Source organism: Thamnophis elegans, chromosome 5, assembly GCF_009769535.1.
Source record: "Thamnophis elegans isolate rThaEle1 chromosome 5, rThaEle1.pri, whole genome shotgun sequence".
In the NCBI taxonomy this organism is placed as follows: Eukaryota; Metazoa; Chordata; class Lepidosauria; order Squamata; family Colubridae; genus Thamnophis; species Thamnophis elegans.
In genome coordinates this window covers 13829137-13843401 of record NC_045545.1, presented here as the reverse complement: position 1 = coordinate 13843401, position 14265 = coordinate 13829137, and the positions used below count along the sequence as shown (strand labels likewise).

General features: G+C 37.7%; 1 protein-coding gene across 7 annotated transcripts in view; it reads left to right on the top strand.

The window, feature by feature from the left end:
* LRRC8B (leucine rich repeat containing 8 VRAC subunit B) overlaps positions 1-12275 on the top strand; it is a 38881-nt gene extending 26606 nt beyond the window's left edge. For 5 of the 7 annotated variants that reach the window (XM_032217539.1, XM_032217542.1, XM_032217543.1 and 2 more), the window contains 3 exons: positions 390-492; positions 4796-6955; positions 10085-12275. In XM_032217539.1, coding sequence (XP_032073430.1) covers positions 4820-6955; positions 10085-10357 — 2409 coding nt within the window. In that variant the 5' untranslated portion in view covers positions 390-492; positions 4796-4819 and the 3' untranslated portion in view covers positions 10358-12275. Of the gene's footprint in view, positions 1-389; positions 493-2575; positions 2631-4795; positions 6956-10084 lie in introns of all 7 variants that reach the window. The other 2 variants (XM_032217540.1, XM_032217537.1) reach the window with 2 other exon arrangements.
* The last annotated feature ends 1990 nt before the right edge of the window (positions 12276-14265 follow it).

Sequence of the window (14265 nt, the reverse complement as noted above, 5' to 3'; positions counted from 1 at the left end):
ATGGCTTGTTAACTAGGATAAGATGTTAAGTAGAAGTTTGGCATTTCAAGAATTTTGCATGAGAAACTTTCTGATGTTCTAAATTTGATTTAATTGGATTTTCTTTTAGACCATATGTATTTTCTGTTTGTAGTTTAATCCTTCATTGGCATTCTATGAATTGATTGAGCAAACTTAGAAACATTATTTTTAAACTTTGAAACTGACAGTGCTGTTTAATCATATATCCATATATTATGTAACCAATTACTAATATAACCTTAGAAAGAAAGATTCTCTTTCTGACATGTTATCACTAAAAGTCTGATACAGTACTGTATAAGGTTGTATGTCTTGCAATATAGGCAACATCAGTTTTGAATCCTTGTCTGTTGTCTGTTGATATTCAGGATGAAGACGGTTGTGAAGATGGCGTGCCTGAGGAGTTTTAAAAGATGCAGACCGCCTGATTGAAAATGATACTTCTATGTTTTATCCCATTCAGTTAGGAAAGTAAGTACAAATTAATATTTCCGACATATACATTGCACATTTATATTAGAAGTCTTTTTTATTTGGGAGAAGGAGCTGACGTCGCAATGATATGGATGTGCAATCTCGGAGCTCCGAGATCACAGCCGATACTTTTACCGCTGGGTGGTCGATCTGGACCTAAACCGTCCCGAAGAGACGGTAACAGGGAAGAGTATGTCTTGCTCATCTCAGGGACATCGCAAAGTCCCTGATTGATCCAAGTGAATCTCTTTTAGCCAGCGATAGAAGCGCAGCCCCAAGCTGCTGAAGTCGGGACAGCTCCGCAACCGGAAGAAAGCGGAAAGAGAAAGTGTGTCAATCTGGTGAGGAAATTTTATTTTTACAAAAGAGACTGCCCAAAAAAGATTAAAACCAAATTAAATTTGTAAAGAAAAGAAAATAAGCGGCGAATTTAAGCTATTTTGGATAGTGTGTTATCCTTTTTTTTAAATTATCTTCTATGGATGGAAGTTGTGCAAACACTTCCTATTTTTTAAAGTGAAAGTATTGGCTTTTCTTCTACTTTTTTTTTTACCTATGGATTAAATCTTTTTTATTTTCACAATACTGGCTTGGATGGGGTTTTTTTCTTCTTTTTTCTTTGTTCCATTTATGAGCCTTGTTTCTTTTAAGCTTGGAATATGAAGAGGATATAAAAGGAATATAAAGAAAGCAGTAATATCAGAGGGAAAAGAAGTTACACTGCCACTTGGAGGCTGGAGACTGAGTTCTGGAAATATTTTTCTCTCTCTTTTCTTTGATCATTTTGACCTTGCACTTCAAAGGTTTTAGCTTGCAAAGAGATAAGATGGGTTGTTTATGCAGGTGCCCTTTGGATGTCTCTTTGGCAGCGAGAGAGAAGTGAAAAACAAAGCTTTGTTTTCCAACTAGAGTGGCAGTGTTTATAAATTGGACAATGGCACAATACCAAGAAGAAACCATAACATTACAACAGATTATGTTTGAAATTCAAAAACTATTAGAAACATCAGAGAGAATTGAGAAGAAATTGGAAAATATAGATGGTAATATAGCAAAATTTGTTGAAATTGAAGATAGCCAGCTAATGGAAAAAGTAGAGGTTAGAGTCTCAAAAACCCCAGGGCAAAATGAACAAAGAGGCAAGATAACTGTGGATATTGACAGTGATCTGAGTGTGGTTGGAAATGGAAAGAATGGAACATGGAAAGGGAAGAGAGATGGAAAGGAGCTCTACCCCAGATTTCAAGGTATAGAAGAAGAAAAAAGAGAAGAATTGATGGATTGAAGGAGAAAAACTTGACAAAGCACTACTGATAACCAAAGATAAGCTGATTAAAAAGCTGATGGAGGGTCTCGAGATTTTACAAGATATGTAAAAAGCAACAAGTTGCGAAGAGAAGTCCACACAAATTTGATTAAGGAAATAACCAGAAGACTAATTCCACAATTGGCAAAAGACATAAGACTGCACTATTACTGGAAAGACACAGGTTGAGATATGAAAACTATTAACAAAATATTAGTCAAATTTAGTTAAAATTAGAGTATTATGTTAAAAATGAAGTGATAATGGATACAGTTAGATAAATAATTGATAATGATAACAATGTACACATATGTATTGGTTTGACAAGAGGAAATTTGGCATAAATTTTTAAATGGTGACATGAAATGAAGTTTAGAAATTTGTTATGTATGAAAGACCTATATATTGAAATTGGATTGATCATGGATATAGTTAGATAAATAAATGATATTGAAAATAGACTATGGAATGCCATTATGTGGTTTTGCTTTGAATTTGGAATATTTGTTATAAAGGGATGTTAAACAACTATAGTCATATGAAGGATGAGGTATGATGATAGTAATATATATAAATATATTTGATGTAAAATATATAATTTGTATGGATTATAGGTGATGACTGTGGAAGGGATGCACGAAAGTTCTTTGTAACCAATTGACACACTTTTATAATTTGTAATGGAATATGTTTTTATGGTGTTTGTTGTGTCTTGTTCGTTTGTGTTTATTCAATTTTTCTTTTAAAAAGTCTTTTTTATTTGTTATTATTTAGCAGGTTCAGAAATCATTAGAATTTGCTATTCATACATGGTACATGGTATGTATAGGTATGTACATTGTCGTATAGATATCTATGATTATAATATACGATGCTATAGGGCACTAATGCAGGTAGTCCTCATTTAGCAACTGCCTTGCACTGTAGTGATGGGCTGTCTGCCAAAAGGCTACGACATACACATGAAAGAAAATGTATTTGCAAGAACAAAGAGTGTTCAGAAGAACAACTAGACACAAGGGTATGTTTCCCCCATGCCATCACTCTGCTAAACAACGAATTCCACAACATTCTTCAAACTATCTAGAAAGGCAGTGTTATCATCATTATTCTTATCTTCCATATTACATAATCTCCTTATCTTCTTATGACTATTACTTTGTTGCTTGTATCTTATGTTTTATATTGTTTACTTAGTATCCTTGTAGATTTATGTGGTTACTTATTTAGTATCCATGACTGTTGTATCTAATGTTTTAGATGAATGAATTTTACAATGACTGTGATAACAATCTATTACTATTGCTGTATTTACACAAAGCTTATGCACCAGAGACAAATTCCTTGTGTACCTAATCACACTTGGCCATAAAGAATTCTAATTCAGTAAAAATCCTCAGACTTAGCAGTGACATGTTCTCAAAAAATAGACAACAGTCCCAAGAAACTGTTTCTGTGTTGGTATGCAGATTTGTATCATGACAATTTCATTTTTTTAGGAGATGTTCCCTTTAAACAAGAAGGGGAGGGGCTGCTCAAATGAGAGGCTATCATTGCATTAATGTGTAATTTAAAGCACATAATTCAATACAGGAAGAGTGCATTGTGAGCCCAACATTATTTTATTTGCTCCTTGATTAGAGTAATACAAGTAGTGTAAACAAATTACACTTCATAATTTAGCAGTTACCATAGAAATATTATGTGCCATAAAAAGTGAAATTAAAAAGAGAAATCTACGGAATATAAATGCCATTTTTTAAAAAAACAGTAAATTGATATTAGTTTAATTGATAAAAAATAAAAGTATATAATTACAATAACTATCTAAAAACTCATAAAGCAAACAGATACATGTATCTTGTTTATATGAGGCTACTTACGGTACATTGGCTCTATAGACCAGTGTTTTTCAACCTTTTTTGTGCAAAGGCACACTTTTTTCATGAAAAAAATCATGAGGCACACCACCATTAGAAAATGTTAAAAAAATTTAACTCTGTGCCTATATTGACTATATATAAAGTAATTTTCCCACGGCACACCTTACACTATGTCACGGCACACTAGTGTGCCGCGGCACAGTAGTTGAAAAACACTGCTATAGACCACCAAGTAATTGAGGCATAGGTTTATCCCTCCAATGCTGAAGAATAAGTCGATTGTAAATAGGACAGCAAAAACCCACTTTCTTTGCCATGCAAAAGGAATGTAGTGGAAAAAAATATTAGTATCTCAGAAAAAGAACCAATTTAATGTAGTGGTTAAAGCATCATGCTAAAAACCCAGAGATTCTGAGTTTAGTCCTACTTTAGGCACAAAACCAGCTGAGTGGCCTTGGGATAGTTGCTCTCTTTCAGTCTTAGGAAGGAGGCATAGTCGTCACTTATAAAGCCCTTCATGGTATTGGACCTGGGTACTTGAGAGACCGCCTGCTGCCAATTACCTCCACTAGACCGATTAGATCCCACAGATTAGGCCTCCTCCGAATTCCATCCGCCGGCCAGTGTTGACTGGCGACTACCCGGAGGAGAGCCTTCTCTGTGGCCGCTCCAACCCTCTGGAACGAACTCCCCGTGGAGATTCGAACCCTCACCACCCTCCAGACCTTCCGCAAAGCCCTTAAAACCTGGCTATTCCGACATGTGCACACCCCGCTCCGGTTGCAGTGTACCGGTTGCAACGGGAGCTGAAACCCACTACTGGGAAGAATGCAGAATACTAAGTCTTGTGCCACAATGGAGTTGATACTTGCAATAACAGATAGGATTTATCTTTTAGGACAAAAAAAAAAACGAATTCATAGACATGTTTCATTTGTGACAAAATTGCAATAAAATATAAATTGCATTTCTCTATGTAGATTATGAAATAATATTTAAAAATTTCTAATTTGTTTAAAATGTTAATGCTACCATTTTGCTTAGTGTAATAGAATTTTAATTTCTATCCGGCTAATTCAGCTAAACATTCTCCTTTATTTTTCTTTTCCAGTTGCGACTGCATCATAAGGAAATCATGATTACATTAACTGAACTCAGATGCTTAGCAGATGCCCAGGCATCATTTCACATCTTGAAACCGTGGTGGGATGTTTTCTGCTACTATCTTACCATGATAATGCTGCTTGTTGCTGTCCTTGCTGGAGCTCTTCAGCTCACTCAGACTAGATTGTTATGTTGTCTTCCTTGCAAGCTTGAATTTGACAATCATTGCACAGTGCCTTGGCATCTGATTAAAAGCAACATCAATGAATCCTTCAACTCTGCAACACCAGAAATTCATCCTCTTCAAATCCAGAATTACCTTCATAGGCAGCAGTATTCTTACATTGATGCCGTGTGTTACGAGAGAGAACTTCATTGGTTTGCCAAATTTTTCCCGTACTTAGTGCTTCTCCACACTTTCATTTTTGCAGCTTGCAGTAATTTCTGGCTTTACTACCCCAGCACAAGTTCAAGGCTAGAGCATTTTGTAGCCATACTTCACAAATGTTTCGATTCCCCTTGGACCACACGTGCCCTATCAGAAACAGTTGCTGAGCAATCTGTGAGGACTGTGCCATTCTCCAAATCGAAAACATTTCTTCCCTCCCCCAGCAACATGACAGAGCTGGAGAGCAAGAGGCAATCAATGTCCTACTCACAGACTGGACTAGAAACAGCTGGAAGAGAGAGCACTTCAAATGTTCTTGACCGAAGAGAAGGGGAACAAGCAAAGTCGATATTTGAGAAAGTGAAGCGATTCAGGGTACATGTGGAGCAGAAAGATGTCATTTATAGAGTGTATCTAAAACAGATTGTGATCAAGGTCATTGTGTTCATTTTAATAATGATTTATGTTCCGTATTATTTAACCTTTATTAACCTAGAAATCGATTGTATAGTTGATATTCGAACCTTTACTGGCTACAAGCGATACCAATGTGTTTATTCACTGGCTGAAATTTTTAAAGTGCTTGCTTCGTTTTATGTTGTCCTGGTGATTTTATATGGCCTGACATGCACTTACAGTTTGCTATGGATGCTGAGAAGTTCACTTAAACAATATTCTTTCGAGAAGCTGAGGGAGCAGAGTAACTACAGCGATATCCCTGATGTAAAAAATGATTTTGCCTTTATTCTTCACCTCGCAGACCAGTACGACCCTCTATATTCAAAGCGGTTCTCGATATTTCTCTCCGAGGTGAGTGAAAACAAGCTGAAGCAAATCAGTCTCAATAATGAATGGTCTTTAGAGAGGCTGAAGAGCAAGCTGGTGCGAAACCCTCAAGAGAAAATGGAGCTTCATCTTTTTATGCTTAGCGGCCTGCCTGATGACGTCTTTGAACTCACAGAGATAGAAGTTCTAACACTAGAGCTCATTCCTGAGGTTAAACTTCCACCCTCTCTAAGTCAGCTCTCCAGTCTTAAAGAACTAAACATTTATCATTCAACATTAACTGTAGAATATCCGGCACTGCACTTCCTCGAAGATAATTTAAGAATTCTGCGCCTAAAATCTGTTGACATGGGAAAGATTCCACGCTGGGTATTCTATCTAAAGAACTTACAGGAACTGTATTTGACTGGATGTTACGTGCCCGAACCCCAGAATGGCTTCTACAGTGAGGGTTTCCAAGACCTTGTGAATCTGAAAGCAATTCATTTAAAGAATAGCCTTTCCCGCATACCTCAGGTGGTTACAGACCAATTGCCTTCACTGCAGAAATTGTCTATTGACAACGAGGGGAAAAAACTGTTAGTGTTGACCAACTTGAAGAAACTGTTAAACCTGAGAATCTTGGAACTGATCAGCTGTGATTTGGAGCGTATCCCTCATTCTATTTTCAGCCTAAACTATCTGCGTGAAATAGATTTGAAAGAAAATAACCTACGAACGGTAGAAGAAATTATTAGCTTTCAGCACCTTGAAAATCTTTCTTGCCTGAAGTTGTGGCACAACAAAATATCTTACATCCCTGTCCAGATTGGTACCTTAGCAAACTTGGAACAGCTCTACTTAAATCACAACAACATTAAAAAAATCCCACCACAACTTTTTCTTTGCAAAAAGCTACATTATCTGGATCTGAGTTACAATAAGCTAACCTCTATTCCTGATGAAATCCAATATTTAACAAATTTGCAGTACTTTGCTGTTACAAAGAATCATGTAAGTAGAAGCTAATACTAAGTAAATTTTGAAGTATTTTTTTCAGATCCTCCTTATTCTTTCCTCTCATTTATACACTGTCCATCTTTGACCGAACTCTGATCTATGTTAATGGCCAGCAAAATGCAGCTGATCTGATTCATCTTCATTCAGCTGCATTGACATTCCTTCATTTATATATTTACTTAAGGAGCCTAGGGCACACAATAAGATTCCCTTGTAAACAAGAAGTGGTATGGCAATTCAGACACTGCTAAAATATAGTTTCCAGTATCCTTCATAGTTGGCCATGTTGGATAGAACCGCCAATAGTTGAGATTCAGCAATATATGGAAGACCATACATCAACTTGCCTTGATGTAAATAGGATTGTATGAAGGCGGGTCAAGTGGTCACATCCTTCATAGCTGATGAGATTTCTGATTTAAAAGTGTGCTTATAAATGTAGAGCAGGAGTGTCAAACTCGATTTCATTGAGGGCCGCATCAGGGTTGTCCTTGGGGGCCAGGGTGGGCATGGCCAGCTCGATGTCATTCATGTCGGGGGTGCCTGTGGAGGACCCAGAGCTTTGTCAGCGAAAACTGAGCTCTGTTTTTGGCTGTGACTGCCTCCTGCAACCCTCTACCAGTTAAAATGGAGTTGTGAGTGCCGCCTGTGACCCTCGCAATTTCTGTTTTCACTGGCAGAGGCACCATGGGCCAATCCTTCGCTGTTTCCAGGGTGGTCCTGTGGGTCAGATCTAAGCATGCCATGGGCCGGATCTGGCCCCTGGGCCTTGAGTTTGACACCCCTGATGTAGATGAATGACCTTGACAGAAATATGCAAGAACTGTTACTTAGGCAAAGACAGCTGAAAAACATTCTGCATACAATATTGTGTAAAGCACAATAATATTTGGAAATGGCTCAGGTAAACATTCTTCTGATTCACTGGATTATAAGAACGAGGGACAGCCCAATCTGATTTGCAACATTCTCTTCTTATAGCATAGCTCAATAACGTATAGTTCTAATTTTTGTGTGGAGTTCATTGTCTGGTCTACCTAGTAACCAGTTTGGTGTAGCATTTAAGGACCCAGGCTAAACACCAGGAGACCATGAGGTCTAGTCTCACCTTGTGCGTGAAGCCAGCTGGGTGACCTTAGCCAATCCCTCCCTCTCAGTCCTATGAAAAAGAAGGCAATGACCAAAGCATTTCCAAGAAAACTGTAGAAACTTGTGTAGGCAGTTATCAGGAATCAAAATTGACTTGAAGGCAACAAACAGAAACTACCTAGGGCATGGGTGTCAAACTCGTGGCGTCACACTGCCATCACGTGACATATCGTGACATTTTCTCCCTTCACAGAAACTGGGGTGGGCATGGCTTGCGCGTGACGCACCCAGTCTACGGGCCGTCAGTTTGACATCCTTGACCTAGTGGGACTGACAGTTGAAGAATTAATGGTGCTCCCTGTGTTTTTTGAGGATGCTGTTGTAGAATGCTGTGTCTTTTTATATCACTTGAGAATTTCATGGTCTGAGCTATTGATCCAAAATCTACAATTATAGACAAACAGTATTAGTGGTGGTGCATCGCAAATTATACAAAATTTCCTGCTTGTTTTGAAAATATAAAGAATAGCATTTCCAAATCTTACTAGTATTCATTGGAAAAGATGAGTTATAGGTGCAGAAAAGAAACATTTTTTTAAAATGGCCCTCGAGTGCCAACCGTAATCTGTTCCAGGACTTCGGTCGGCACCCGATTCGGTCGTGACCAGAAGCAAGACTGACTATGTATGCACACACACACACACACACACACACAAAATGGCACTGCATGGGAAATCGCCCGCAGCTGTGTTTATTCGGCACCCGAGAATGTGTTCATGACATGAGTGAAACATTTAGCAGATTTTTCGGTCGGCACCTGAATTGTTAGTCGTCTGAGCCATTCGGGACCCGAAGTTCCATTGTACTTACAAAAAATTCTCTTTCACTAAAAGCTTTTTTTTTAAGCAAGTGTTCCAATTTAATCTCAAATCTTAATAGCCAGCATCTACACATTTTCTTCTTTTTTTTCCTTCCTGCCTTTGCAGAAGCCATTTTGTAAAATCAAATTACCTCCTCCTGCCTTCAGTTAGTATTCCCTGAGGAAGGCCATTTGAGTAGTGATACTTGCCCATATTTTAGAGATTTGTAGCAAACTACTGAGTGGTTTAGTTCATTGCAGGTCTTTGTTTGGAAATAGGCTTTAAAGAGTGAATTAACAGGATCCAATCTGTTGGATCTTGAAACATTATCCCGGGATGCTAGTGAATTAACAATTACATGAAATGCTGACTACTCAATGAGTCTTGATGGCTCAGTGGTTGGAATGCAGCACTGCAGGCTACTTCTGCTGGTTCTCCGACAAAAGGGCGACTGACAAAAGCATGGCCGACTAAACCGCGGTGACAAAACCGCGAGTTCTGAACCGCACCGACGAATGAGCGCTGAATCGTGCCGACAACAGCGCGCCAACAGAAGGGTGCTGTAAACCTAAACCTAACACTAAACCTAACACTAACCCTAACCCTAAACGTAATGCTAACCCTAAACGTAACCCTAATCCTAACCCTAAACGTAACGCTAACCCTAAACCTAACCCTAAACCTAACCCTTACCTTAACTTAAATCGCCCTTCTGTTGACGCACTGTTGTCGATGTGTTGTTGTCGGTGTGTTGAAGACGTCACGGTTTTAGCGACGCAGTTTTGTTGGCACGGTTTTGTCATGCGCGCTTTTGTCGGGTCACGTTTCTGCTGACTGCCGGATGCCTGCAGTTTGGCAGTTTGAATCTCACCAGGCTCAAGTTGACCCAGCCTTCCATGGTTGGTAAAACGAGGACCAAGATTTTGGGGAGAATGCACTGACTCTGTAAACTACTTAGAGAGGGCTGTAAAGCACTGTGAAGTGGTATATAAGTCTAAGTGCTATTGTTACTGTATAATTTATTTAAAATATATATCATTAATATGACTAATACATCCTTTTGAAAGAGGAAAGAAAGTGTGAGTACTGTTATAATTTGAGGGCATTCCTTATACTAAGTTTGCAGGACTAATTTACCAATTGAAAACAACTTTTTATTACTTGTTTCTTTTAGATTGAAGCACTTCCTGATGAATTATTCCAGTGCAAAAAGCTACAGCACCTTCTTTTGGGACATAATAGCCTAATGTACTTGTCCCCTCGAGTTGGTGAGCTTTCCAACCTTGTTCATCTGGAGCTCAAAGGAAACTATCTCGAGTTACTTCCTGCTGAGCTAGAGGAATGTAATTCTCTGAAACGGAGTTGTCTAATTGTAGAAGAATGCTTGTTGAAAACACTTCCCCTTCGAGTAACAGAGCATATACAGATATGCTTGGACAAAGTTTGAGATTGAGAAATGTTGTGTGTATGTCGACAAAATCATGGTTCAAAGAAACATATAGATGAAAGAAGAGCAACACAGGTCTGCTCACTGACTTCAGCTTCCTGATAATAAATCAACATTAAAATCCCAAACAGAAACATAGACCTGGCAAGTAACTACATGCATTTCATCCAAACCTCAAATTAATGTGCAGAAAATTAAGTGGTTGGTGTAATCAGTACTTAAGTGGCCGAGATTGAATAACATTATTCAGGTCTAGAAAAGTTTTTTTTTTCTTTTCTTTAAATGGCAGTTCTTAAATAGTTGTAAGGACCAACTAATACATTTTCCATATCTTTTACTGTTGGCACATATATAGAGGGAAAGAGAGACTATTCGTAAAACCTTCCCTATATAAAATCTGTTTCAGAACTAAATGTTCACCTGTGTTTTTGAAATATAGGAGTGCTTCCCCACATAGGCATAATGAAATTTCATTGGGATGCTATGAACTATGTCCAGATTATGGTACCAAAGTTCATGAAATCCAGACTCCCAGTAATTTTTGCTGCTTTAACACTGGAGTTAATTATGTATACCTAAAGGAAAACAACTGGACCTGATATAAAGGTAAAATCAAATCTTAGAGAACTATGCAAGTGGTAAAATTCAACATGTCACTTTTTTACTATACTAATATATTTGCTTTTACTAAAAGAAAAAGGCTAGCGCTTTAATTTTGAGCAACAATAGTTATGTAATATGCAATATAGAGGGTCTCTTCTTTTAAAAACCTGGCTATTTATTTTTTTCTCCCCAATTTTTGGTCCACCATACTAAAGATTTTAAAGATGTCCCTCAAGTTACAAGTAATTGTAGAAATAGCATTTTAAGCACTTAAGAATATAGAGTGTAGCAAAATATTTAATGAAAAGCACATGAATGCATAAAACTTATATATTTCTCTTGTTCAGAAATGTCCTTTGAAAAACTAACATAAGGCAGAATTTTCCTATAACCTCATTCCTTATTTTCACTAAAACAGGAGGAAGTTTATTTACACCTGTAAAGCTGAGTCCTAACTAATATTTTCTAACTTTAAGGAACTAGGAGAATTTCTGTGATAGCATATTGAGTAGCAAAGGAAGACAGGAGGAAAAATGATGAAAAATGACCCTTTTAACACAGTGTTTTCGCTCCTTGGCAAATTGAAAGTGAGTGAACTTCAATTCCCAGAATTCATAGCAATGGCTATGCTGGCTATGCATTTCTGAGAGTTGAAGTCCATATGTCTGAAATTGCAAAGGTTGAGAAACACTGGTTTAACAGAAACCTCTAATAGACTGAAGTGTTTTTTCTGTGAATGGAAAAGCAATTCCAGGAAACTCGGGATTCAATCCGTGGTTATTTTGATGCATTTCAGTCTTGTTTGGGCACATCATCTTTATTATGGCTGTGGTACTCTTGTATGGGGACTTGGGGGGAGGGATTTTGGCTTCTGTTGTAAAAATGCAGTAATTTGATCGCATGCTTTCAGAGAAAATGAATCTTTTACTTATGTATGATATAGTTTTATAATCCACTATCTTCATCATGTGCCCAGTTTTGTGATTGAATTGAATGAGATACTGGAAATGTTGGGTTTTTTAATATAAATTTTTGATTGCTTCTTTAAATGCAGCACACTTGTTTTAATGATGCCATAAATTTGAGTTGTTTATTAAGTGAAAATTTCTCATTGTTCATGTTATGTCCATCTGAAGAATTACATTCCAAAGAACTTTCAGAGTAACTCTCAGGGAACACACACATGTGTTGTCGTTTTATGGGTTTGATGCAACTCAACATTTCCCCAGCTTTTTTTAGTTAAAGGTACAATTTATTATACAGGTACCTTTTTTGCAGTAATTTTATTAAGGACAATAAAAGATGATACAAAGTTTAAAAAAAAGTAAAGAGAAAAGTGCAACAAAATGAAAAAGGAAGAAGCATTCCCCTTTTTAATAAAGCAACTTTCCATCCTCATCACAAGTATATAAATAGTTTCATAAACCTTTCTCCTTCTCTTAAATTAACGAATATAGCTCATCTGGTCTGTTTCGCATCTGGTACACCTGAGAGGGCTGACGTGTTGAGTGGAACTATCTTCCTGATTATGATTAAATAACAAAATATCCAAATTGATCAAGAAATTCTTGAGATGGGTTGTTATTAAGACTATCAGCTATCCATAAGTATCTTTCAAGAGGTTTCTACTACAGCTAACACTTGGAAGCCTTCAGTCATTCCCTGTTCAAATCCTTGCATGAGTTGTCCTCAGAAAACCAAATTTGGAAAGGAATGGAATTGGAAATTGTCATAATAATACAGTCAGATGGAATTCTGAAATAGATGCTAAATGAACTATCAAAATCTACCTACCATATTTTTCGAAGTGTAAGACGCTTCAAAGTATAAGACGCACCTAGCTTTTGGGGAGGAAAACAAGGGAAAAATGTCTGCCTCTGCCTCCTAGCTATTTGCCTCCTTGCAACAAGCAGCACAGACAACATACACCGAAGTGTTACATTTCAGACTATACTCGTACAGATGCTGTTAAAATTGATGTGCTTTCTGTAAGTATAGTTATTCTCTGCTATTTAAAAGAAGATGCAATAGCCCTGGGATTTTTCAGAACAAGCATTTATTTTAAAAAGCTTCATTTTGTTAAGTTGTCTAGAACAATAATAAAGCAGTCTTTAAAAAATAAGTCTAATATTTTGAACATTCTATAGGCATTTATAGTTACGGACTTACCTCCTTGCAGCAAACAGCCTGATTAGCACAAGTGGGAAAAATCTGCCTCTGCCTCCCAGCAATTTGCCTCCTGGAGCAAACAGCAAGTTTCACTTTCAGTTTCTCCAGATCATCAGCTGTTTCAAGCTGCAGGGATTGCTATAGCCTATTTCAGCCTCTGCAAGCCCATCCCCACCCTGTTTGTTGCAAGGAGGTAAATTGCTGGGAGGCAGAGACCAAAGGGTTGGGGCGGGGGGGGGGGTTACATTCAGTGTATAAGACACACCCAAGTTTTCACCTTCTTTTAGGGGGGAGGTGCGTCTTATACTCCGAAAAATACGGTAAATTAAACAGGACTTTACAACTTCAGACAACATTCTGGTTGACTTTCAACATTGATATTTCTGCCGCAAAGCCTTCCTAATCTGATTTCCAACTGAATTGAGGCATACATCAAAGTAGTCTGTGAGATTCAAGATAAGTCTATCTCATGGAGATGGCATACTCTATAAATACAGCTAACTCAGCCGCCCTTGATACTAGTGACTCCCTGGCACATAGGGATAGGAGGCAATCCTTACAGAGCACCTCATCTCTTGTGCCTTGGTCAAAGCATCTTTCAGCAGGAAAGTACCTAAAAAATTAATATCCAGCAAGAACCAGGGCCCCTCCAGATACTCAGATCCTGTAACTTTGGTATATGCCACTTTATAAAACCCTGGGTCTACTATAGGAAAATGCATTGGACTTGTCATGAAGGTATTCTTGTATTGTGTAAATGGAGCATCCAGCCTACTCAGGCACTGACAAAATCAGTAAATTGGAAGGAGTTTTAATGTCTCTCCTGTATTCCTGACTTTTCAAGCTTTGTTACACTGAGCCCTTTTTTCTGGCTTGTAACTCCAGAACTGGAGAAAAGAACTGTCTCCTTCCATAAGAAGCAATTTCAGGCAGCTTTTGAACCCTATCACTAGTATAAGTATGAAGAAATACACTGTACTCACTTTAACCCCATTATCTCTGCTGTAGAAAAAGGACCATCGTACAATTTAAAAAAGTGTTTTGTGTTTTTTTGGATGTAAGAAGAGTTATCTTAATATTGAAAGATGATGAATTGTTATCTTGGGAACATTTTCTAAGGTTATCATGAATCTGAT